This window comes from Hemiscyllium ocellatum, chromosome 43 (assembly GCF_020745735.1).
Source record: "Hemiscyllium ocellatum isolate sHemOce1 chromosome 43, sHemOce1.pat.X.cur, whole genome shotgun sequence".
Classification (NCBI taxonomy): domain Eukaryota; kingdom Metazoa; phylum Chordata; class Chondrichthyes; order Orectolobiformes; family Hemiscylliidae; genus Hemiscyllium; species Hemiscyllium ocellatum.
In genome coordinates, this window is record NC_083443.1 from 26048620 (window position 1) to 26072932 (window position 24313).

Below are 24313 nucleotides of genomic sequence, written 5' to 3' on the forward strand. Positions count from 1 at the left end.
GAAAGAAATAACTGGTGCCTTCTCGAAGCACGGGACTTGTTGTCATCACGGATGTACAAGAATTTAGACTAGGCACCATGGGGAATAATACTGCATACAGTAATTCCAAGTAAACACATACCATATGATTTTAGCTCTTATATCATCTGTATAATCTCTACTATACACACAGATTCATACCAAATTATAAAGATAGATCTTTATTATACATATAAAAAGTCAGTAGAAATCACATTTGTGGCTTAAAACCTCACATTACATTTCAGTTATCAAAATAATTCAACTAAGTTTCAAGTGTAAAAAAAAAGCCAGTTAGGTACTAGTTCCCATAGTAACCTGATAGGATCGGTACAATGATTTATTTTCGCTTTTTGCTTTCTGATGCCGTCTTTCTATTTGGAATGCCATTCTGCGTATGACTGCTTTTAACCTTTGGCAAAATACTTCCTTTCAGTTTCTTCACCATTTTCAAGAAACAATAACCAAATAATATTGCGCACACAGCAAACAAAGCGATTACATCGAGCATGTAATACTGGTAGAAGAACATGTCATACATGCTGGGGCGCAGATGTGCTGCTCCATTGTGCCGTAGAACATAGTCCAGCCAGTAGATTGTACGGTTCACTGGATGGAGAGGCTGGTCATGATGCAATTTGGATAAATACATTGCCTGCGCCTTGTACCTAGAAATCAGAGCAAACTCACTGAATTAACTTTTTAATTTTGAAATTTTGCCATAGACCCCCTTACTGTGCCTTTGTTGCAACCATAATTGACTGCTCCAGCACACTTCTGAGACCAAAGTTCTGCCTTCTGTAAACCCTGAGATTTTTGCAAAATTGTGCTGCCTGAGTAATCACTCTTGTACTCTCTGGCCTACAGTGGCTCCTATATGTATGTGTATAAACTCACCAACTGACCACATACTCCTCTGTAATCAGTCTCAACATGCAAATCGGCATTCCTAATTCTGGTGTATTGAACATCCCTGATTTTAATCAGTTCACTTGTTGTGGCCTTGCCTTCAGTTGCAGTGGATTAGAACTCTGGAAAATCCTTGCTTGAACCACTTTTCTCTCTCACTAACCTCCTTTAAGACACTCATTGAAACAGCTTTTCACCTCAGGTGATACCATTGTGAAGAAAATGGTCTTAAACAGTCAGTGAGGTGAGAGGTTGGGGCTGAAGATTTATGACAGCATGGACAGCAAGAGAGGAGAACTGAAACTTCATGGTGGCTATTGCTGCCTAAGCTTGTCCTCCATTCAGGGAAGCTGTGCCCTTGATCATCTTTGACTAAGCTTTTGCTTATTAACCTATAATCCCTGTCATATGCTGTCAATGTTTGCTTTATTATGCTTTCGTGAAGTACCTCAGTATGTTATTAGATTAGAAGCACTGTATCAACAAGCTGTTGCAGCACATTCACATAAACTGCTTAAACCACTATCATGCAAATAGTGGATCCATTAATTCAAAGGGCTTTCTGAGATACAGTCGAGCTAACTGGATTGCCCAGAAGAGCTAGTATAGGCTGCTTGAGCTGAGTATAAAAGAGGTAAAAACAATTGATGCTGGAAACCAGATTTTGGATTAGTGGTGCTAGAAGAGCACAGCAGTTCAGGCAGCATCCAAAGTGCAGCGAAATCTACGTTTTGGGCAAAAGCCCTTCATCAGGAATAAAGGCCAGTGAGCCTGAAGCGTGGAGAGATAAGCTAGGGGAGAGTGGGGGTGGGGAGAAAGTGATTGGCTCCCTTCCAGACCACGCTATTCTGTGATACTTATTTCTTACCTCGGATCCATGGTCACTGTGATAATAGCTTGATAAATGTCCTCCTCAGTCATAGCTTTCCAGGATAGAAAAATCCCCATTCCTTTAGCATGAACTCTCGTCATGATGTCATAATGGTCTCCAAAGAATGGAATTCCTACCACTGGTACACCATGGTATATGGACTCATAGATGCCATTCAAACCTCCATGGCTTAAAAATGCCTTTACGTTCGGATGACCTAGAACAAATAAACTTTAAGTTTATTTCGAAATGGGGTGGGAGAAATCTTATAGAAACATATAAAATTATGAAGGGAAAGCTAAGATAGAAATAAGATGTTTCCACTGGCGGGTGAAACTCAGACCAGAGGGCATAGCCTCAAAGTTAGGGGGAGCAGATTTAGGACCGAATTGAGAAAGAACTTCTTCACCCAGACAGGGTTGAGAATCTGTAGAATTTCCTGCGCAGTGAAGTTGAGGCTTCCTCAATAAATATTATTAAAGCTAAGATAATGTTTTGAACAGTAAGGGATTTAAAATTTTGAGAGAGGGCAGATTAATGGAGCCGAGGCCATGAAAAAGATCAGCCATGACCTTATTGAATGGCGGAGCAGGCTTGAAGGGCCAGATGGACTACTCCTGCACCTAGTCCTAATGTTCTAAGAGAATCAATGTTGTAGTGATAGTCTCCATTGAGGGAAGAACTTAGCTTGACTCTCTCCAGCCACTAGCTTAGTGCCTACTTGGCACATCAGTTTTATTATACCTGCTTTCAAACTACTAGTCATAGAGATGTACAGCATGGAAACAGACCCTTCAGTCCAACCCGTCTACACCGACCAGACATCCCAACCCAATCTAGTCCCATCTGCCAGCACCCAACCCATATCCCTCCAAACTCTTCCTATTCATATACCCATCCAAATGGCTCTTAAAAGTTGCAATTGTAACAGCCTCCACCACATCCTCTGGCAGCTCATTCCATACACATACCACCCTCTGCATGAAAAAGTTGCCCCTTAGGTCTCTCTCATATCTTTCTCCTCTCACCCTAAACCTATGCCCTTTAGTTCTGGACTCCCCGACCCCAGGGAAAAGACTTTGTCTATTTATCCTATCCATGCCCCTCAATTTTATAAACCTCTATAAGGTCACCCCTCAGCCTCTGACGCTCCAGGGAAAACAGCCCCAGCCTGTTCAGCCTCTCCTTGTAGCTCAGATCCTCCAACCCTGGCAACATCCTTGTAAATCTTTTCTGAACTCTTTCAAGTTTCACAACATCTTTCCGATAGGAAGGAGACCAGAATTGCACGCGATATTCCAACAATGGCCTAACCAATGTCCTGTACAGCCACAACATGACCTCCCAACTTCTGTACTCAATATTCTGACCAATAAAGGAAAGCATACCAAATGCCTTCTTCACTATCCTATCTACCTGTGATTCCACTTTCAAGGAGCTATGAACATGCACTCCAAGGTCTCTGTGTTCAGCAACACTCCCTAGGACCTTACCATTAAGGTGTATAAGTCCTGATAAGATTTGCTTTCCCAAAATGCAGCATCTCGCATTTATTTGAATTAAACTCCATCTGCCACTTCTCAGCCCATTGGCCCATCTGGTCCAGATCCTGTTGTAATCTGAGGTAACCCTCTTTGCTATCCACTACACCTCCAATTTGGTGTCATCTGCAAACTTATTAATTGTACCTCTTATGCTCGCATCCAAATCATTTATGTATATGATAAAAAGTAGAGGGCCCAGCACCGATCCTTGTGGCACTCCACTGGTCACAGGCCTCCAGTCTGAAAAACAACCTTCACCACCACCCTCTGTCTTCTACCTCTGAGCCAGTTCTGTATCCAAGTTCCTAGCATTGAGGCAACTGGCTGACTTCTGATAAAATCAGGAGGTTCTTAAAGATTATTAGAACAATCTCTTAATTGCATACAGCATTTTAAAAATAAGGATACCTGTGTGAGAGTGCTGAGAGGAAGGAGATGCCTGTCCCTTAGAGGTCTGTAGGTTTTAGTATTCTGAGGAAGGGTCACATTACCCAAAATGTTAACTCTGATTTCTCTCCACAGACGCTGTCAGACCTGCTGAGCTTTTTCAGCAATTTCTGTTTTCATTTTGGGTTTTGTGGACTGTTTCAAAATTCATCCATTATAATTTCCAATCCAGTCTTATTAAAATACTTGATTTTCTTCCAATCTTTAACAATTTTTAAACTTCCACCTGTAATGCACTATTATTTCAAGTCTGTTGACACATACCCAACAAGTCATTCTGTGGTATCCACTCCATCAGCTTTGTATTGTTTCCCAAGGAGCTTGGCCTTTTCCCAAAAAACCTAAGGATTGAAAAGATTGCAGTTACTGTTGCTACACTTGCTCTTCAATTCCTGGGAAAAAAATATCAAATTGCCAGAAAGGGCACCAAACTATGTATTCAGTTATTTGAAAGAGAATGTGAGGTCCAGAACACCAGATTTTCCATGCTGTACATCTCTAGACTCTAGGTGGTCTGCTTTTGAATTGATTTGCTGGAAAGTGGAAAGATAACCCACTTTGAATAGTCATCTTATTTTCCTTCCTCCAATGTAGGAAAGTCACCTTTGCTCTTAAAGTCAACAGGAATCACACCAGAACCACAGTTTCCGCAATACATTCTGCTGTGGTTTCCCCCAGGTCTTCCATCTCAACAAGGATTTTTAAATGCTCCTGTAAAACCACAATATTGGAGCAGCACATTGCTTTGGTCAGACTACACCTCAGCTGTGAGCTGTGACAGGCAAAAGATATAGGGCTTGAAGGGACTGAGTTTCACTAGAACGTTATCCAGACTGGAGTGCGAAAACAAGAGAAGAGGTTCCAATGGCTTGCATTGGAAATATATAGAGAGCTTGAAGGATGTGCTGATTGAGATGTTTAAAATGCTTAGGGCAGACAAACTATATTTCCTTGGGGACAATTAGGGAAATTGCAGGAAAGCAGGAAGTGTGTTTTCGCACCATGTTGTCCGAAGTCTGGAATCACTGGGAAAAGCCCATGTGGTTCACTAATTTCCTTTAGGGAAGGAATCTGCCATCCTTACCAGGTCTGGAGTTACACGTCATCCAGACCAACAGTAATGTGGTTGACTCTTAACTGCCCTCTGGGTAATTAGGTATGGATAAATGCTGCTGCCTAATCAGCGACGCCTTCAACCCATGAATGAATAAAGAATCTTGTATTTCCCCTACAAAGCTATGAGTGCTAAGACAATTGGCGGTGACAGTATCAGGACAAGTAGAGCTACACAGGGCAGGTGGTATGGAGGAACATTGTGCAATTGGTGTAGCAGGCCAAGATGTTCAACAACCTGCTGTTGTTCCACATTTGCGAGGTTTCTTCAACATAAAAAATCCCCAAAGGGGCACGGGACTGGTGGTTCTTGTATTGCTGAAGTCCTTGTATTAATGGCTTTTGATAAGGAATTTCAGTGTAATAGTCCAGCAATACTGAAACCGAGCTATATAGTCAAATATTGAGAAAACTTGGAGGTGATGTTTCCATTTTGTCCTTGGTAGTTAACTTCGCAAGGGAGGTGCAGTTAATAATATAAAGTCCAATATTACTATTCCGCCTGGTCAATTGAAGTTTAATACCAATACTTATGAAATTTGTACCCCTTCGACTTCTTAAAAATATGCTTTTTGATATTTTGCTAACAGTTTAGCAAAGCTCTGTGTCCTTACCTCCAGAGAACTTTCTGTGGTAACCGAGCAAAAGCAGCTGCTAGTTTTTCTGTCAGGTTATCTGAAAGATATTTGACTCCAGCACCAAAAGAGACCACCACAACTCCGTCAGGTGCACCTTCCACCCAGGTGGCCAGGTCCTTCAAACAAAAAGGTAAATTAGATGGATGACTTCAGATACCAAGCAGCCTACATCTGCTAGTTGGTTCAGATTTTTTTTTCTGGTTTTCCCCACCGATTGTGAATTGCAATCCTCCCCCCAAAACTAAACACCTGCTGCTCAGAGCTCGGTCAATAGCACTCATGGCGAAGTCACAACATTCTGGTTCAAGCTTTGCTCTAGAGCTAGAGCTCAACAGTCAAAGCTGACACTCACTTGGCATTGCACTATCAATGAGTTCATATAAGATGCTGAACCAATCTGCCTGTTCTGGTGCATGTAAAAGGTCCTGCGGCAATATCTTGAAGAACAGGGGAGGTAGCCTCCACATTCTGGCCAATCTTCATCCCTCAGCCAACATCACCAAACAAAAACCTTGTCTGGTCATATTACAAATTGGAAATTTTGAGAGAGTTTGCTGAGCACCAATTGGTGGTTATTTCTCCTGTGACAACAATGACTGCACTTCAAAGCATGCTTCATTGGCTAGGAAATGTTTTGATTCTGAAAAGGTTGTGTGCGCACGCACAAGAGTATCTTTCCTTTAAGTAAAAAGTGAGGTTTGCAGATGCTGGAGATCAGAGCTGAAAATGTGTTGCTGGTTAAAGCACACCTGTTCCTCGGATGCTGCCTAACCTGCTGTGCTTTAACCAGCAACACATTTTCAGTATCTTTCCTTTGACAATCCTACTTCAAGGAGCACCAGAGAAGTGAAACTTTAGATTAGATTAGATTAGACTTAGTGTGGAAACAGGCCCTTCGGCCCAACAAGTCCACACCGACCCGCCGAAGCGCAACCCACCCATACCCCTACCTAACACTACGGGCAATTTAGCATGGTCAATTCACCTGACCTGCACATCTTTGTGACTGTGGGAGGAAACCGGAGCACCCGGAGGAAACCCACGCAGACACGGGGAGAACGTGCTTATCTAGTGCCTGAAGCTGGCAAAGTGATAACAGATCTGCAACATTTATCTGGCCTAATTTTCACTCAAATTTAGGATCTTGAGTTTCAACTTCACACAATTAATGAACTGTGGTCAGTCAGGACTCTGGAAGGTTCAAATGTCTCAAATACTGAATTAAACTTTTTTGACCTTTAGAGCTGGGGAAGTACTGAGCCTGTGGAGGCAAGATGAGCCAGGCTCAGCACTTCTGGTTGCAAACTGAAACAAGTTGAATGCACTGCCCTTTCTACAACTTACAGGTGGTCCCTTTAACAGTGCACCCCCTCTAAATAAGCATTGAGCCCCAACTAGCACATAGAAAGGATCCCAAACAATCATCATGCAGGTACTTGACTTGCAAATTAATACAGCTAATAATATTGAAAATCTGCTGAGATGCAATTGTTAATGCTTCATATTTTGCTAATTAATATTTTCCCTGTCAACAAAACAGGATGTGACTTAATATTATTATTTAAATTTTTTTTTTCCTGCTTGATTGAAGGGGAACACAACATTTGTTTTTAGCCTCAGCAGGTATGTGGAGCCAGCTTCCCCCTCGGTTCTGCTTGTTGTCCTCAAATCGACTCTGTGAGTCTGTTCTATCCATCCTTTGCAGCTACATTTTTCCTTGTGTTCTCCTACCTTTCTCCAGGCTTGTCCGTTCCATACTTTTGTCCTTTGCTAAATCATTTTCATTGCTGCTAACTTGTAAAATCTATTATTTCAGACAATACCAGAGGCCAGATTGGTGAATGATGACCTTGAGAAGGTAGATTCAAAATTGCTGACCGCAATTTTAAACAAAGGATTAAATTAAGTCATATTTCCTTGTGCCCTTTCAACCTGTTTGCAATCCTGATAGTCCCATGTAACTAAATCATTGAGGGATCAACTTGAAATGTGGTCTTTCAAATCTCATCTTTCAGACTTGCCTCTAGAACAGCTGAAAAACAGCCCAAGCTCCCTTTTTAGAATTCTCTACCTTCCCCCGTATTGCATGCTGTGTACGGTTATGATTCTGAATGGGTCAGTATTGGAAACTGCATTACGGTCCTCCCAATCTGATGATATCATGATGGCTTAGGTAGGGATATGACAGAATAGCTCACTCAAGACCTCCTGATGACCTGTGTACCCTTTGGTCAGCCCAGTCTTTTATTAACATCTTTGACACTGTTATGTTTATCTGGTTGCTATCATGCATTTTGCTTTCAACAACAGAGTCTTTGCCATACAAATCAGTTAGTGGCAACAAGCTGCCAGTGGTTATTATTCAAAAGCTGATTATGACAGACACCACAGAATCACAGAAGGATTGTTATTGTGCATGAGGCCGCTATTTGGCCCTTATGTCTCTGAGCATTTTGACTTAGTGTCAATCTCCAGCTTTTCCCCAGCAACTTTACTCATTATTTAAACAGAAACAATCATCTGATCTCATCTGATGCCTCCCTCCACCAAAAATCCAGTCAGCGCATCCCAGACCTCGATTACTTGCTGTGAAAAAGTTTTAAGAACTATCGCTGGTTCTCGATAGTCCTGTAAGTAGGAAACGTTTCTCCCTGTCGACTCTGTCCACCTCCATGTAACTTGGAAAACTTAAATCATATCTCCTCTTCTCCTGTCTTGAAAAAACAACAACTCAAATTTATCTTCATAACTGACATTTCGCATTCCTAAAGCTATTCTTGTAATCTCCTTTGGCATTGTCTGCAAAGGCATTCACATCTTTAATAAAGTATGGCGCCCGGAATTGTCTACGATGCTTGAGATGAGGTCTAGCTTGTGTCTTTTATGGGTTCAATTCTTATAATCAGTGCCCCTACTAGTAAAGTCTAGATACTGTGTTTTATTCACTTCTCGCTCTATCTGAGCTGCACCCTTAATGAATTATTCACATCTATACTCTGCTCCTTCCCACCCTCGACTAGTACCACTCTTCACCCTGCAAAGTAGATTCCACATCATACCTCACCTTCCTGCACCCCAACCAACACAGACACACACACCCTTCCCCAAATCCATTAAAGAACAAATCTGCCAGTGTGTGCATTATATTGTGACTGGTGCATTATCATCTATAAATGTATGCAGTTTTCCTGGGTGGTCCTGTTGTGATACACCCAAAGCAATGGTTATTCTGGGCTGTATTTAGCAGTTGGGGTTATCTGCCAGCTACAATAACTATTCCACAACACGAACAGATGTACAGAGCTTACGGAATTCCTGCTGCTGCTACTGGCACTTCACTTGCCACCCGGGAACTGCTTGCCTCTGGTATCGGTAAAGGAAGCATCAAAATTCCATTTACTTTTGTAAAACTATTTTAGTATAATTTACGCAGTTGTACAGTATGACATTCGGCACAGGTATGCTAATGTTCTGAGGAACGGTCATTCGGCCAAAGTCTTTTCCCTGAGATAGGGGAAATCCAAAACTAGAGGGGCATAGGTTCAAGGTGAGAGGGGAAAGGTTTAAAGGGATCTAAGTGAAACTTTTTCACGCAGAGGGTGGTGTGTGTATGGAATGAGCTGCCAGAGGAAGTGGTGGAGGCTGGTACAATTACAACATTTAAAAGGCATTTGGATAAGTACATGAACAGGAAGGGTTTAGAGGGATATGGGCCAAACGATGGCAAATGGAACTACATTAGGTTAGGATATCTAATCAGCATAGACAAGTTGGACCAAAGGGTCTGTTTCCCTGTTATATCAGTCTATGACTCAAAACGTTGCTACACAAAATATCAACACGCTGCTACACTTCTCCAGTTTCCACTTGAAACACATTAAAACAGCCATCCCCTATGGACAAGCCCTACGCATACACAGGATCTATTCAGATGAGGAGGAACGTGACTGGCAATTGGAAGAACTCAAGGATGCCCTCATAAGAACAGGGTACAATGCTCAACTCATCGACCGCCAGTTCCAGTGAGAAATAGTAATGACCTCCTCAGGAGACAGATACGTGCTGTAACCGACAGGGTACCCTTCGTTGTCCAGTACTTCCCAGGAGCTGAAAATCTACACCATGTTCTTCGCAGCTGACAACACATTATCAATGAGTATGAGCGCCTCGCCAAGACCTTCCCCACGCCTCCACTTCTCATCTTTGAACAACCACCAAACAGATCATTGCCCACCTTTCAGGACAACAGTATACAACCCTGTCACAGCTGACGCTGCAAGACGTGTCAAAGTGTCAACGTGAATACCACCATTACACTGGGGGACACCACCCATCATGTACGCAGCAGGTATTCATGCGACTTAGCCAACTTTGTCTATTACATTCGCTGAAGGTAAGGATACCCTGAGGCATGGTACATTTGTGAGACCAAGCAGAGGCTACGCCAACGGATGAATGGACACTACACAACAATCACCAGGAAGGAGTGTTCCCTCTCAGTTGGGAACACTTCAGCAGTCTGGGACATTTGATCTTACACCTTTGGGTGACTGTCCTCCAAGGCGGACTTTGGAATAGGCAATGCCGCAAAGTAGCCGACCAGAAACTCATAATCAAGTTTGTTACCCTTGGAGATGGCCTCAACCAGGACCTTGGGTTCATGTCACATTATAGGTGACCCCACTGCACTACACACTCACACACAAGAACATGCGTGTGCGAACGCATGCACACACACGCACACACCTACAGACCCGTAGACTCACACAGACCCTCTCTCATATGCTCACATATACACCCCCCACACTCATACCCACACATGCACCCTCTCAAAGACGTACACCCCTTTACATTCACACACACACTCTCACAGACACTCACACCACCCCAGATACATATTCCCACAGGTCAGGTTTGTGGGGTGATTTTGTACTTGCAGCATTACATTTTATTTTGCTCAAAAACTGCATGAATCCATGTAAGATTCTGCAAATCCTTTTTTTAGAAATAGAATCAGTCTGAACATTGGGATACAGACAGGCAGACTCTGTCTTCAATGCATTATCTGAGCTGACATGGCACCTATTGTTAAAGTTCACTTGAGAATGTAACTTTTTCTTTAAAGTTATGGGATTTATATATGAAAGAATTGAAACCAGCATGGTCATTCTAAAAGATGAGAGACTTAACAAACAATCCAGGTCTCTTTCAAGAAGTCATTTCAGTTACATCACACTGTAAACTTTTGCTATGAATTCTGTGTCTTAAGATTTTATACTCCACAACCACTTGATGAAAGAGCAGCGCTCTGAAAGCTAGTCTTTCCAAATAAACCTGTTGGACTATTACCTGGTGTTGTATGACTTTTTAAACTTTGAAATGTTAACTCTGATTTCTCTCCACAGATGCCGTTGAGCTTTTCTGTTAGTGGTATGTTAACTATGTCACTAGGCCAGTAATCCAGAACCCGAGGTTAATGGGTTCAAATTCCTATCATGGGTGAAATGATGAAGAAATGTGAATTCAGTTAAAATCTGGAGAAAATAGCTATCCTAATGTTATTCTTGTAGCCAGTAACACCCTGATCAACTCCATCACACTCAATGGCACCTTCCCAAACAATCACAGTAGTAGTTACACTTGCCCTTTGACCTCTGTCTAAGGCCCTCTGGGCAGTTAGGGATGGGCAATAAATGCTGGAACAGCCATGAACACCCACATCCCTATGAATGAATTGCATTAAAAAAAAACTAGTTGTGTACCTTCTGAGAGAGACACAGATGTTAATTGCAAAGCTCCTGGGAAAAGATTGGTGCGTCTTGTTCTGACATCAGAAATGATATGCATAGAAAATTTTCCGTTCATGTTAGACCTCCAACATCACCACTATTTTAATTGCCAACTCTCCCAACCACGCTTGCTTTTACTGCCTGTTCTCCTGGACGCAACTGGGAAGCAATCACAGCATTTTCAGTAAGCTACAGCAGGGTGGAAACATAGCAGAGGGGAGGCTGGAAATAGCCTCAAGTGGTTCAACCCAGGAGCTGAACACCCTCACTAAATGATACGTAGGCCACGATACCCATCCCCCATCAGGAATTGCCTCGGGAGTTAGTGACAGTCTATCAGAGGATGATCCACACAGGCAGCATGAGCTGGTTTACACCACCATCAGCTGGCTGCCTCCCAGAACCTGACAACCTAAGGGATTCTCCATGTATGAATGCAGATAAAGGAAAAGCAAAACACTCAGTGAACCAAGCTGTACTTCTTAACCCCCACCCCTCTGTGAAGTACAACTTTGTACAAGCGCGAGTTCTAATTTCACTGTTCTCCCAAGATTGTTGTTTCAATATTGAGAGTGCCATGTCAAATGGTAGTTTTATGTACGAGACCTCACAAACCGTAAACAGAAAATTTAAAATTGCGTTCTTCTGTATTTATTTGCAAAACTACTAACGTCTGACAATTAAATCATTATAGAATCAATTTTAAATGGGTTTTTGGTCTAATAAGCAGTACATGTGTGAAGGCAGCTTCAGTATATTGGTGTTATATATTGTAAATTGCCACTCATCTCTCTGGATCTGACCCTGGCACCACCTTGGAACTGTACAAGTATTAACTTGACAAAGCTGCCGTTTGACTTCAATTATTGTTTGTTCCATCAGTGAGTCACTTAACTGTTACAAGTGAGCAAAGCTCTGATTTAGAGGCGCTGAGGAAAAATAAAATATTAACCCATTTTGTAATTTGTCCTCTCTTCTGGATGGGACTTTTAAACCACTCGAATCCCTGTTATAATCCACTTGAATTCATTACTGCTACTGATTGCCTGGATACACTGTCTCCACACACTGTCACAGATCTCTGCTGGGTAAACAGTACCAGTCTGTTGGCTGGTTAGCATGGCAACCATAAAGCGAGACGCAAGTTCAAATCCCACAACGGCAACTGGTGAATTGTGAACTGATGAAAAGCTGAGGTGGATTGACCATGTTATATTGCCCTGTAGTATCCAGGGATATGCAGACTAGATAGATTAGCTATGGTAAACTAAGGGTTATGGAGATAGGAGCAGGAGTTGGGTCTGGATGGGACGCTCTCCTATAGGGTTGGGGAAGAATTGATGGGTTGAATGGCCTCTTTCTGCACTGCAGGGACTCTGAGAATCTGGGAATAAAAGCTGGCCAAAATCGCAACAGTGGTCAATGGTTAAAGAAACCCATTTGGTTCACTAACTTTCTTTAAGCAAGGTCCTTACTGGCCTTCACGTGACTCCAGACCCACAGCACTACAATCGAGTCTTAATCATCCTCTGCAGTGCCACTCAGTTCAAGTAGCAATCAGGGATGGGTAATCAATCAGGTTCAAGTAGCAATCAGGGATGGGTAATCAATCAGGTTCAAGTAGCAATCAGGGATGGGTAATCAATGTTGGCCCAGCTAGCGACACCCACATCCCACGAAGAAATATACAGTTGGCAAATGATAAGAAAAATGGAAGCTTTCAAAGCAATCTTAAAGACAAAGAACTTTTCACAGGGCATTATACAGAAAATTTGTAACCTAGGGTCTTAGGTTAGATATCACAAAGTTTGTTAAAAGTGGTAGAGAGTGCTAAAGTGTGTCTTGAAAGAGTAAGTATTGGTGGCGTCAATGGTAGCCATGATGTGGAGGTTCTGGTGTTGGACTGGGGTGGACAAAGTTGAAAATCACAACACCAGGTTATAGTCCAACAGGTTTATTTGGAAGCACTAGCTTTCGAAGTGCTCTGAAAGCTAGTACTTCTAAATAAACCTGTTGGACTATACCTGTTTTAGATTAGATTCCCTACAGTGTGGAGACAGGTCCTTTGGCCCAACAAGCCCACACCGACCCTTCGAACAGTAACCCACCCAGACCCATTTCCCTCTGGCTAATGTACCTAACACTATGGGCAATTTAGCGTGGCCAATTCACCTAACCTGCACATCTTTGAACTGTGGGCGGAAACCAGAGCACCTGGAGGAATCCCACGCAGACAAGGGGAGAATGTGCAAACTCTACACATACACAGTCACCAGAGGCTGGAATTGAACCTGGGACCCTGGTGCTGTGAGGTAGCAGTGCTAACCACGGAGCCACTGTATCGCCTTTGTTGTGTGGTTTTTAACTTTGAAAGAATAAAGCCAGGTAGTGAATTTATACCGAAATAACTGAAAGTACTGCCACTGTAGACAGAGCATTAAAAATAGGGCATGCTCAAGAAGTCAGAGGTTAGATTAACACAAGCATATCAAAAGGATTGTGGAGCTAACAAGGTTTACAGAGATAAGCAGTTGAAAACAAAGATAAAACTATAATAATATCAAAAAAAAATGTGAATTGCTTAACTGCAAGCTAGTGTCAGTGAACACAGGGTGACGTGTGAACAGATGTTAGCCCGAAAGAGGACAAGGGCAACAAGATTATGGAGCCCTGATGAAGAGTTATCATGATTCAAACCGTTAGCTTGCTGTCTCTCCATCGATGCTGCCCTGAGCCGCTGTGATCTCCAGCGTTTTCGTTTTCAGTACAGATTCCAATATCTGCAGTAAATTTGCTCCTACAAGGTTTTGGATAACCTCAAGTATATGGAAGGTCAGACAGGAATGCATTCTTAGTCGTGAATGACTGGACAGACTTATGGAAATCAAAGCACTGTCAAGTGGTCTGGCCATTAGTAAATGTTACCTTGTTTAGGTCAGATTTCACTTTAGTCATCTTTACGCTCCATGTGTGAACAAGGCAGAAGTGGGTACTGCAGATGCTGGAGATGAGAATCAAGATTAGAGTTGTGCTGGAAAAGCACAGCAGGTCAGGCAGCATCCGAGAACCAGGAAAATCGACGTTTTGGACAAAGGCCCTTCCCTGATGAAGGTGCTCTTCCAGCACCACTTTAATTTTGACCCCTTATGTGAGCAGACAGTGGTAATTATGACCAGTTAATCGATGATCTTATAGCAATGTAGCAAATGAGTTTGCATGACAGACCCTTTCCCATATATTGACACCCCACCTTGAGGTTTCCTCAATATTTTGTTACAATGTATGGAACTCCCTGTCCTAAAATGCAATGTTCACTCGCCAAAATATCAGCAGCTCCATTGGAGAAAATTACTAACCCATTCGAAACAGTGGGAAAACACTCATCTGACTCTTTTCCAAATGAACTTATGAGCCTTAGTTAAAAAGCAAAGCCCTGGGCAGATAATTCCAATTTAAAAAGAAACAACCAAATCACTGGCAGGGTTAGCACTTATTAGCCATTCCTAGCTGCCCTTGAGGAGGTGGTGGGAATGAGCTACCTTCTTGAACCACTGCAGAGAATTTGCTATAGGTATACACACAATGTTGTCAGGGAGGGAATTCCAGAATCTTCACCGAGTGGCATTGAAGGAATGGGTGATTTACTTCCAAGCCTGGATGTTGTTCAGGCCCTCCTGCATTTCGTCATGGTCTGCCCTCGAGGAGTCATGATTGGTGTTAAACATTCTCACATCTGACCTTATGACGGAAGGGAGATCATTGGAGAAGCAGCCAAAGATGGCACAATCCCGAGGAACTCCTGCAGCTGAGATAACTGACCTCCAACAATCATGACCATCTTCCTATGTGTTAGGTATTACTACAACCACTAGAGAGTTTGCCACCTGATACTCATTGATTCCAGTTTTGCTAGGGTTCCTTGATGCCATGTTCAATCAAATGCAACCTTATGTCAAGGGCTGTCACTCTCACTTGCTTTCTGGAATTCAGCTCTTTTGTCTATGTTTTGAACCAAGGCTGTAATGAGGTCTGGACCTGAGTAGCCCTGGCAGAACCCAAACTGGGGCGTCACTGAGTAAGTTATTGCTGAGCAGGTACTGCTTGATTAACACCACTGATGATACCTTCCATTACTTTACTAATGATCAAGAGTATTCAGCTAGGGAGGTAATTGGCAAGGTTGGATTTGTTTTGCTTTCTGTATAAAAGGTCATACCTGGACAATTTTCCACATCAGTCGGGTCAATGTTCCAGTACAACACCAACATTGTCTATGTAGCTAGCGAGGGAAACAGCAAGTTCTGTTCACAAAAGTATTTTCTGATTTCCTCTCTATGCTGTGTCATGACTATAGCAACCTGCCAGTGGGAACAATCCATCAAGACATATTTCATTGTCACTATAATCCCGAAGGCCTCTATTAGGTTACCCTCTTAACATTCTCCATTCTACTGGGAAATACCCAAACTTATCAATTCTCCCTGATAATAGCTTTATGAATTTACAATGCATCTTGGTATTTATAAGGCCTCCCTATGAACAGTATCCAACATTAATCATTGTCTGAAGATTTGCTCAGCTTTGACTCAGTGTTTCACTATGAAACCAATGATTGTCTTTTCAAATCACTTATTGACCATGCTGGACAAGATAATCTTTTAATGAGGAAGTCAATCAATCAGTCAATCATCTCAGAAATGCTGAGGTGGTGGCCAGGGCTTCCAATTGTGTCTCCTACATTTCCTGCACTTCTGTCACCCCTTCCCCTCCCACCAAGAACTACGTTCACTTGCCCTCACTTTTCACCTCCACCTGTCTCTGTATTCAATGCATAAATTTTCCACCATTTCCACCAACTGTCATGTGATGCTACGAACAAACATATTTTCCCCCTTCCCTTTCAGCACTCAGAGAGGGACAGTTTCCTTTGTGACATCCTGGTCTGCTCCTCAATCATTCCCGTCACACCATCCCACAGCGTCTTTCCATGCAAATACAGGAGATATGTTTCGCTTCCTCGCTCTTCACCTTCTGAGGCCCCTTATTTCTAACAGAAGCAACAGTTTACATGGATTATCAATTTAGTCAACTGTATTCTCTGCTCACAAGGCGTAGTCTTCTCAATACTGAGAGGATATAAGGAATACTTCCATTCAGTTTGCAAGCGTAATCCCGCACTTCCAGTCATTGTAACTCTCCATCAATCTCTCACGCTGATATCTCTGTCCCCTGCACTGTTTCGATGAAGCTCAGTTTAAGCCCGAGTGAGGCTTCAATTACCATGAGGCCTCTTGCAGCTTTCTATATTCAAGATCGAGTTCATGAATTTCAGATCCTAAACTGCTGACCCCAGTTTGCCTGTTTTGATTTTTCTCTTATTTTTCACTTTCAATCAGTAGCACACTTGCTCCAGACAGCCCTTTTGTTCTGCCCCCTTACCCATTCCCTTAGCCCATGGAGGACTAATGCTTCTACCTCACTATCTCTCTCTCTCATCTTCTCTGTCATCACAGACCTTCCCATTGCCATTGTCACAGTCACCCCTTGCTGAAAACCTATCACATTTCTCACTTCTCCTGGTTCTGATGAAAGGCCACAGGCCTTAAGCGTTTTTTTGCTTTTTTTAAATCCTCCACATTTTCTGGTTTTATTTCTGTATATCTACCGCCTCCTCGTCATATATTACTGCGCCTCTCCAAGTCGCTGTTTCTAAACCCTTCAGTTTCAGAGTTCAGATGAGTTACAGATCCATTAAACAAGAATTGTTTACCCCTGTAAACACCACCTGATCTTCCTGTGTCAACTTTCATTTGCAATATTGGTTTCCAACAAACTACACACCTACCTTGTCTCAACTTTAAAAGCAGGGGATCGTCAATCTGAAATTGATAAACTCAGTGCTGAGTCTAGAAAGCTGAAAAGTGCCTCAGTAATTAGAGGTGCTATCCTCAAGTTTCACTGATACTGAGTTTCACTGATACTGTGCCAAGGACAGAGATATCAGCGGGAGAGTGAGAACGACTGGAGTCATGCTTGCAAACTGAACAGAGGCATTCTTTAGGCCCAGTCTATGAACAGACCACACATAAAATGTGTTTACTCCCCTGAGGATTTTCAATACTTGCTCATCACAGCTTTCTTCTTCAGACTCATGAATCCCACAATCCTCGCCTCAATATCTGGCTCCCTTCCCTCACTGTTCAGTTTAAAACCTCAAAGATCAAGTTCAACAACCTTAGATCTGAACCAGAGAGCCCATAGACATCCTGTCACCACTATACCTCCTCTGAATCTATCTTTATTCACTTTATTGCCTCATACTACACCCACTTTTCAACCATTTAAACACTTAAGCTTTCTCACCCACCAGCTTTTCTACATTTCCATAGTTCATTAAAAAAAAAGTTAAATCCGCAATATCTTCTAATGTTGACACCAAACCTCACCGGCCTGTCAAGGTGATGTCTTCACAGAGCTGCTCACTATTTCCTTTCCTGTTGACTTTGCCACTAAATTGTTTTCAATCCTTCCCTGGTCTAATTTCTTCACATCTGTGCTCCTTGCAGTTACTACTCAAACAGATTTAAACTCTTCAGCGCGTGGGATTTTTCTTTTATTCATTCACAGGATAAGGGCATTGCTGGCTGGGCCACACGGTTATTGCATGCCCCTTCAGGGTACAGTTAAGAGTCAACCACATTGCTATGGGCCCAGAGTCACATATAGGTCAGACCAGGTCTTCCCAAAAGTACATTAGTGAACCAGATGGGTTGTTCCAACAATCAATTAATGGTCATCATTAAACTCTTAACTCCAGATTTTTTCTAAAAATTATATTCAAAATTCCACCATCTGCTGTGGTAGCATTTGAAACCAGGTCCCCAGAGCATTGTCTGAGTTGCTGGATTAACAGTCCACCAATATTACCATTAGACTATTGCCTCCCCCTTCCACACTTTCAAATAAGCAGTTTTGACAGTTAGTGCTGAGAAGTGATGTCAGTACAATTATAACATTTAAAAGACATTTGGATAAGTACATGAATATGAAAGATTGGAGGGATATGGGCCAGGAGCAGGCGATGGGTTGGGATTAGCTTAGTTTGGGATTATGTTCGGCATGGACTACTTGGACTGAAGGGTCTGTTTCTGTGGTGTTTGACTAAGGATACTTTTAGTTAAGGGCGGAACTGTACGACTTACCTCCAGCAAGGGGTTTGCATGCCTCGTGAGGATCCCTCCCACAAAGACAATGTTTGGTAGACTTGGCCTGGGAAACTCCAGCGCTATGTCAGTGCAGAGAAGGAAAACGCTTGAAGCCTGGACCACCTCCAACATGGATCTGGACGGTTTAGCCCTGTGCTTCTGCAGAATTGCATCGTACTTAGGGAGGACGGCGCACCTGGTGCCCACTCTGCTGACCACGTAGATCAAACTGTTCCAAGCACGCTCCAGGAAACTCATCCGATCGGTCATCAGGGAGTTAAATTCTGGAACATAGGAAACCGGGGAAGGGGCACCGAGCTCTGCCGGGAACCACAGCCCAGTGGAAAACGTAACATGCTTCACGCCCAGGATTTCAGCGAATACGTAGCCGCACATTTCATTGGGATCAACCAGGAGCAGGTCAAATTGTTCTTTCCTGAGCCGGTTCTCCAGATCCCGGTTGCCCAACATCTGGTCACAGTTTGCTGTATAACTGTCCAAAATGCCAAAGAGTTCCAGCGCTGTCAACTTCCCTGAGAAGATGTTCTTCATTTTCTCCTGGAGGAAGTCATCGGCAGTTTGAGAAGTGAACAGGCCGGGATATTTCTGAAACCTGTAATAAGGAGATTCCTCGATCTCCCGGCCTTTCGATGCTACAATGACCATCTCATGCCCCTGCCCGTGCAATGCCTTTGCGAGTGTTTTAAATATTTGTAAATGACTTTCAAACATGATTGGTGGGATCACCATTATCTTAGCAGCTATGGAAGACTTCAAGATGGTCAAAGTCAATATGAAGAGTGAAATGGTGAAGAATAACAGTTTCATTCTGGAAAAGAACAAGAAAATCACTGCAGAATGACTCTGCTAACAAATATTTCACACAAAATGTGGCATTTCAACTAATGTACAGGCACTGAACAACCTACTCCTGGCAAGTACTATATCTGTCACCATGGCAAATGGTGAAATTTGACTTTGCTCAAAAAACTGGCCGAATGATATCTATGTAACCACTGTTGCTTGTAAAAAAGATTTGGTTCACTAATGCCCTTTACGGAAAGAAATTTGCCATCGTCATCTGGTCTGGTCTAGTCTGTATGTGACTCCAGACCCAGAACAAGAAAGCCATTATCATCCAATCGTGGAATCCCTGCAGTGTGGAAAGAGGCCATTTAGCCCATCAAGTCTGCACCAACAGCCGCCCCCCCACCCCCACCCCAAGACCAAAACCCAACCCCTTATCCTATCCCCACATTTCCCATGGCTAGTCCACCTAGCCTGCACATCCCTGGACACAGTGGGGCAATTTAGCATGGCCAATCTACCTAACCTGCAGATCTTTGGACTATTTCACTATTGCAGACAGAATAAAGCTTACATTTGCTACTTAAAGGGGCACAGTCTGCTGGTATTTAGGTCACACAGTTGCCAAACCCAAATTATTTGCCACATTGCACTCTTTTTTTAAAAAAAATTGTCAGAATTATTCATTCAAAACCGATTGTGGGATCTAGCTGTGTATAAATTGGCTGTCCATAAGAAATGTGGGCGGCACGGTGGCACAGTGGTTAGCACTGCTGCCTCACAGCGCCTGTAGACCCGGGTTCAATTCCCGACTCAGGCGACTGACTGTGTGGAGTTTGCACGTTCTCCCCGTGTCTGCGTGGGTTTCCTCCGGGTGCTCCGGTTTCCTCCCACAGTCACAAAGATGTGCGGGTCAGGTGAATTGGCCATGCTAAATTGCCCGTAGTGTTAGGTAAGGGGTAAATGTAGGGGTATGGGTGGGTTGCGCTTCGGCGGGTCGGTGTGGACTTGTTGGGCCGAAGGGCCTGTTTCCACACTGTAAGTCTAATCTAAAAAAAATAGGAACCGGAGTAGGCGACTTGGCCCCTTGAGATTGCTCTGCCATTCAATGGGATCGTGGCTGATCTGACATTCCTCACATCCACTTTCCTGCCCTTTCCTCATAACATGTGATCAAGAATCTATCTGTCACGGTTTTAAATATACACAAGAACTCTACCCAACAGTTTTTTTTAAGATTAGATTAAATTATTTAGAATGTGGAAACAGGCCCTTCGGCCCAACAAGTCCACACCGACCCGCAACACACCCAGACCCATTCCCCTACACTTACCCCTTCACCTAACACTACAGGCAATTTAGCATGGCCAATTCAGCTAACCTGCACATTTTTGGACTGTGGGAGGAAACTGGAGCACCCGGAGGAAACCCACGCAGACACAGGGAGAACGTGCAAACTCCACACAGTCAGTCGCCTGAGGTGGTAATTGAACCCGGGTCTCTGGCGCTGTGAGGCAGCACTGCTAACTACTGAGCCACCGTGCCACCCACTCTGTGTAGCAAGGAGTTCCCAAGATTCACAATTCTCTGAGAGAATAAATTCCTCTTTATTTCAGTCTTAATTTAGCACCCCTTTATTCTGAGACTATGCCCTCTGGTCCCTGACCCTCCAATGAGGGGAAGTACTCTGTCAGCATTTACTGTCAAGTCCTTTAAGAATCCAATAAGTTTCAATGAGAGCACCTCTCATTCTTCCAAATTCCACTGAGTGGAGTCCCAGCCTGTTCAGCTGTTGCTCATAAGACAATCGCTCCATTCCAGATATTATCTGAATGGATCTTCGGTGAACTGCCTCCAATGAAATTATATCACTCTTAAATGAGGGGACTAAAACTGCTCACATTTCTCCCATGTGATCTGACCGGCACTTTGTATAGTTGCAGTTAAGATTTCCCTGCTTTTATACTCCACCCTCCTTCAAATAACTGCCAACATTCCATTAGGCTTCCTGATTACCTGATGTGTGCTAGCTTTCGGTGTTTCATGTCCAATTTCCCCACATGTTGCAGCTTTCTGCTGTTTTTCTCCATTTAAAAGTAATATTCTGGATGTAGGTTTGCTTGCTGCAAGGTTCATTTTCAGACGTTTCGTCACCATACTCGGTAACATCTTCAGTGAGGTCACTGAAGGTGTTGCCTGGTATTGTGACAAAACATCTGAAAATGAACCTTCCAGCTCAGCGAGTAAACCCACAGCTAGAACATCAACTTGAGCTACAAATCTTCTCAAAACGTAATAAGTAATATTCTGTTCTTTCGTTCTCTCTTCCAAAATGAACAATATCATACTCTCCCAAATTATTCTCAATTTGTCCACTTACTTAATTTGCCAATATGCCTCTGTCAATTGTTTGTATCCCTCTCAGAACTGCCTTTACAGCTATTTTTGTGTCATCTGCAAGTTTGGCAGCAGTACATTCACTTCCTTCCTTTAAGTTATTAATATATATTGTAAACAATTGTAGTCCCAGTACTGATCCCTGTGGAACCCAACTGGTCACAGGTTGCTAACCTGGAAATAAACTCCTTACCCCTCTCGCTGTTTCCTGCCTATTAGCCAATTCTTTATCCATATCATTATACTATCTCCAACACCGTGGGCTCTTAAAATTTAACCTGTTGAGACATCAAACATCTTCTGGAAGTCCAAATACAGCACATCTACTGGTTCCTCTGAAATAACTCCACAGCGTCCTGTATCCTGTCACCAAATCACCCTTTATTTACATATGCCTAGTATTTGACACTGGTGCAGCTTCATCAGAGCCAGCTCTCAGACTGAACGGAACCTCTGACACTCTTATTTATATCTGTCATCCAGGGCTCCCTGGTTATACCAGCCCCAATCAGGGAACTCATATTTTAAGACATCTACCTGGCTCACTCATTGCAATCACTACATCCTCTCTATACATTCTGGTTAAGACATCCTACAAAAACTCTAATGAAATAGTCAGGTACAATTTCTCTTTCACGACGGGTGGCACGGTGGCTCAGCGGTTAGCACTGCTGCCTCACAGCACCAGAGACTGGGGTTCGATTCCACCCTTGGGCAACTGTCTACGTGCACATTCTCCCAGCGTCCACATTTCGTCTGGGTGCTCTAGTTTTCTCCCACAATCCAAAGATGTGCTGGTGAGGTGGATTGACCATGCTGAATTGCCCACATAGATTAGATTAGCTTACTTACAGCGTGGAAACAGGCCCTTCGGCCCAACAAGTCCACACCAACCCACCGAAGCGCAACCCACCCATACATTTACCCCTTACCTAACACTACGGGCAATTTAGCATGGCCAATTTACCTGACCCGCACATCTTTGGACTGTGGGAGGAAACCGGTTAACTGGATTAGCCATGGGAAATGCAGGGCTAGGCAATGGAGTGGATCTGAAGTGGTTGCTCTTCAGAGAATCATGATGGCCTTGTTGGGCAGAATGGTCTGCTCCTGGATTGTAGTGATTCTATGCTAAAACCATGCTGCCTCTGCTGGTTTAAAATTATAACTTTCCAAATATTCTGCTATTAATTCCTCAACAATTGATTCAAAAATTTTCCAACAATAGAATTCCACTGCAGTCAATGGTTATGCAAAGCACATTGGGACATGACTGGCGCTAATTAAATCCCAGCTTCTGTCCTACGGTTGCTCATTTGGTAACAAGTAAAACGTGTAAGGATGTAAGTGGCAGCTCAGGTATGGTGTTTGTGACACAGCACGCCGTGATCAAGGTATTTCAGTGAATTAGAACCGGATTAATTTTGTGTTTTCAGTCTGCACTAAAGAGTCACTGGTCTCTTATAAACACATGGTTAGAAGACAAAGTTTGATACAAGCAAATAATCTACAGTTGAACAATGCAGTCAGCCACAATGACTGGAGGCTCCCCTTGCTGCAAAAACTTGTTTTGTGTCACATGCGAACCATTATGAGCGCAAACTGCTTCCTACCTTGAGCTTTTCTTGTTCGATGACCTTTGCCTTGTTTAAAAACCCAACAACCTGTTCAAAGACACAGAGGTTGTAGTCTTTGCCCACAGCAGTATAAGTAAACTCTTTACCTGCCGGCCGTGTTGAGCAGTTCGGTGAGGCTTCCAGTTGTCGGCGTGTCCTTTTACCGAAGAATTTAATCTGGAGAATTTAAAAGGCGTGTGCACTTTTTTCACAACCCGGTTTCACTTCCTATCTATTTGCTCCGCCCTAATCTTAAAACCAGCCAAACGGGAAAAACATTTCTCCAACACAGAGTTGTCAATGGTATCATTTCCATTTATAGACACTCACTGCTGGCTCATTGTCGATAGAAACTTCATTATACACCTCGGATTTTAAATGGTTGAACTTCTTTAATTGTCAACATTCCTCAGGTTTTGTTTTATTTGAGATGAAGCCAGATATTACCAGAAGCAAAAAGAAAATGGCTCACAGTTTCAACACGGTTCAGTCACTCCCCTCATTCCTGACCTATTACAATTGACCTCACCCGAACTGGGATCAACCCACATTGAGATACAGTCGGTCCCTTGTGTCAGCAGCTCTTCCTCAAAGCACTTTTGGGGGAAAAAAATACATAAACATATATCCAATTCCACAGGTATTGTCTTGTATAAGTAAGGAATGCCTTGGGTTTGTTTGTTCTATATAAAGACTGTGAACAGAATCGAATTATGTGTCTGTATATAAAGATTTTTAGGAATAAAATAAATAATCTTCTTCGAGAGATGCTTTGTTGACCCATTTTATTGCCCTAGCTGCTGCTGATTGAGAAGGTGTTGGTGGTGTTGTAGGCAGACACACAATGCCCAATGGAAGGGATATTTCGTTTACCCAGCCAAACGAAAGGGATGTTGATAAGTTGGATGGTGAGTGGCTTAAAGAGAAGAAGATGTAGGTGGTGATGTTCCCATAACATG

At 43.0% G+C, this 24313-nt stretch overlaps 1 protein-coding gene across 2 annotated transcripts; it reads right to left on the reverse strand.

The window, feature by feature from the left end:
• Positions 1-184: 184 nt before the first annotated feature.
• LOC132834939 (2-hydroxyacylsphingosine 1-beta-galactosyltransferase-like) lies at positions 185-23742 on the reverse strand. 2 transcript variants are annotated; one of them, XM_060854108.1, is made up of 6 exons: positions 23352-23742; positions 18532-19363; positions 5517-5656; positions 4054-4130; positions 1796-2015; positions 185-686 (listed from the first exon to the last, which is right to left on the reverse strand). In XM_060854108.1, the coding sequence occupies exons 2-6, from the start codon at positions 19360-19362 to the stop codon at positions 359-361; spliced, it is 1596 nt and encodes a 531-aa protein (XP_060710091.1). In that variant the 5' UTR covers position 19363; positions 23352-23742; the 3' UTR covers positions 185-358. The 2 variants fall into 2 exon arrangements, with proteins under 2 accessions (XP_060710091.1, XP_060710090.1); XM_060854107.1 differs by having other exon boundaries at positions 23462-23741.
• Positions 23743-24313: the final 571 nt, after the last annotated feature.

Excerpts from the sequence above, each read along its gene's own strand:
- LOC132834939 (XM_060854108.1), bottom strand. The coding sequence starts at position 19,362 with ATGAAACTGTTATTCTTCACCATTTCACTCTTCATATTGACTTTGACC. Across the intron at positions 5,657-18,531 it reads ATGCAAACCCCTTGCTGGAG|GACCTGGCCACCTGGGTGGA; the intron begins GTAAGTCGTACA and ends TTTTGTTTGAAG. Across the intron at positions 687-1,795 it reads ACAGTGACCATGGATCCGAG|GTACAAGGCGCAGGCAATGT; the intron begins GTAAGAAATAAG and ends TCTGATTTCTAG.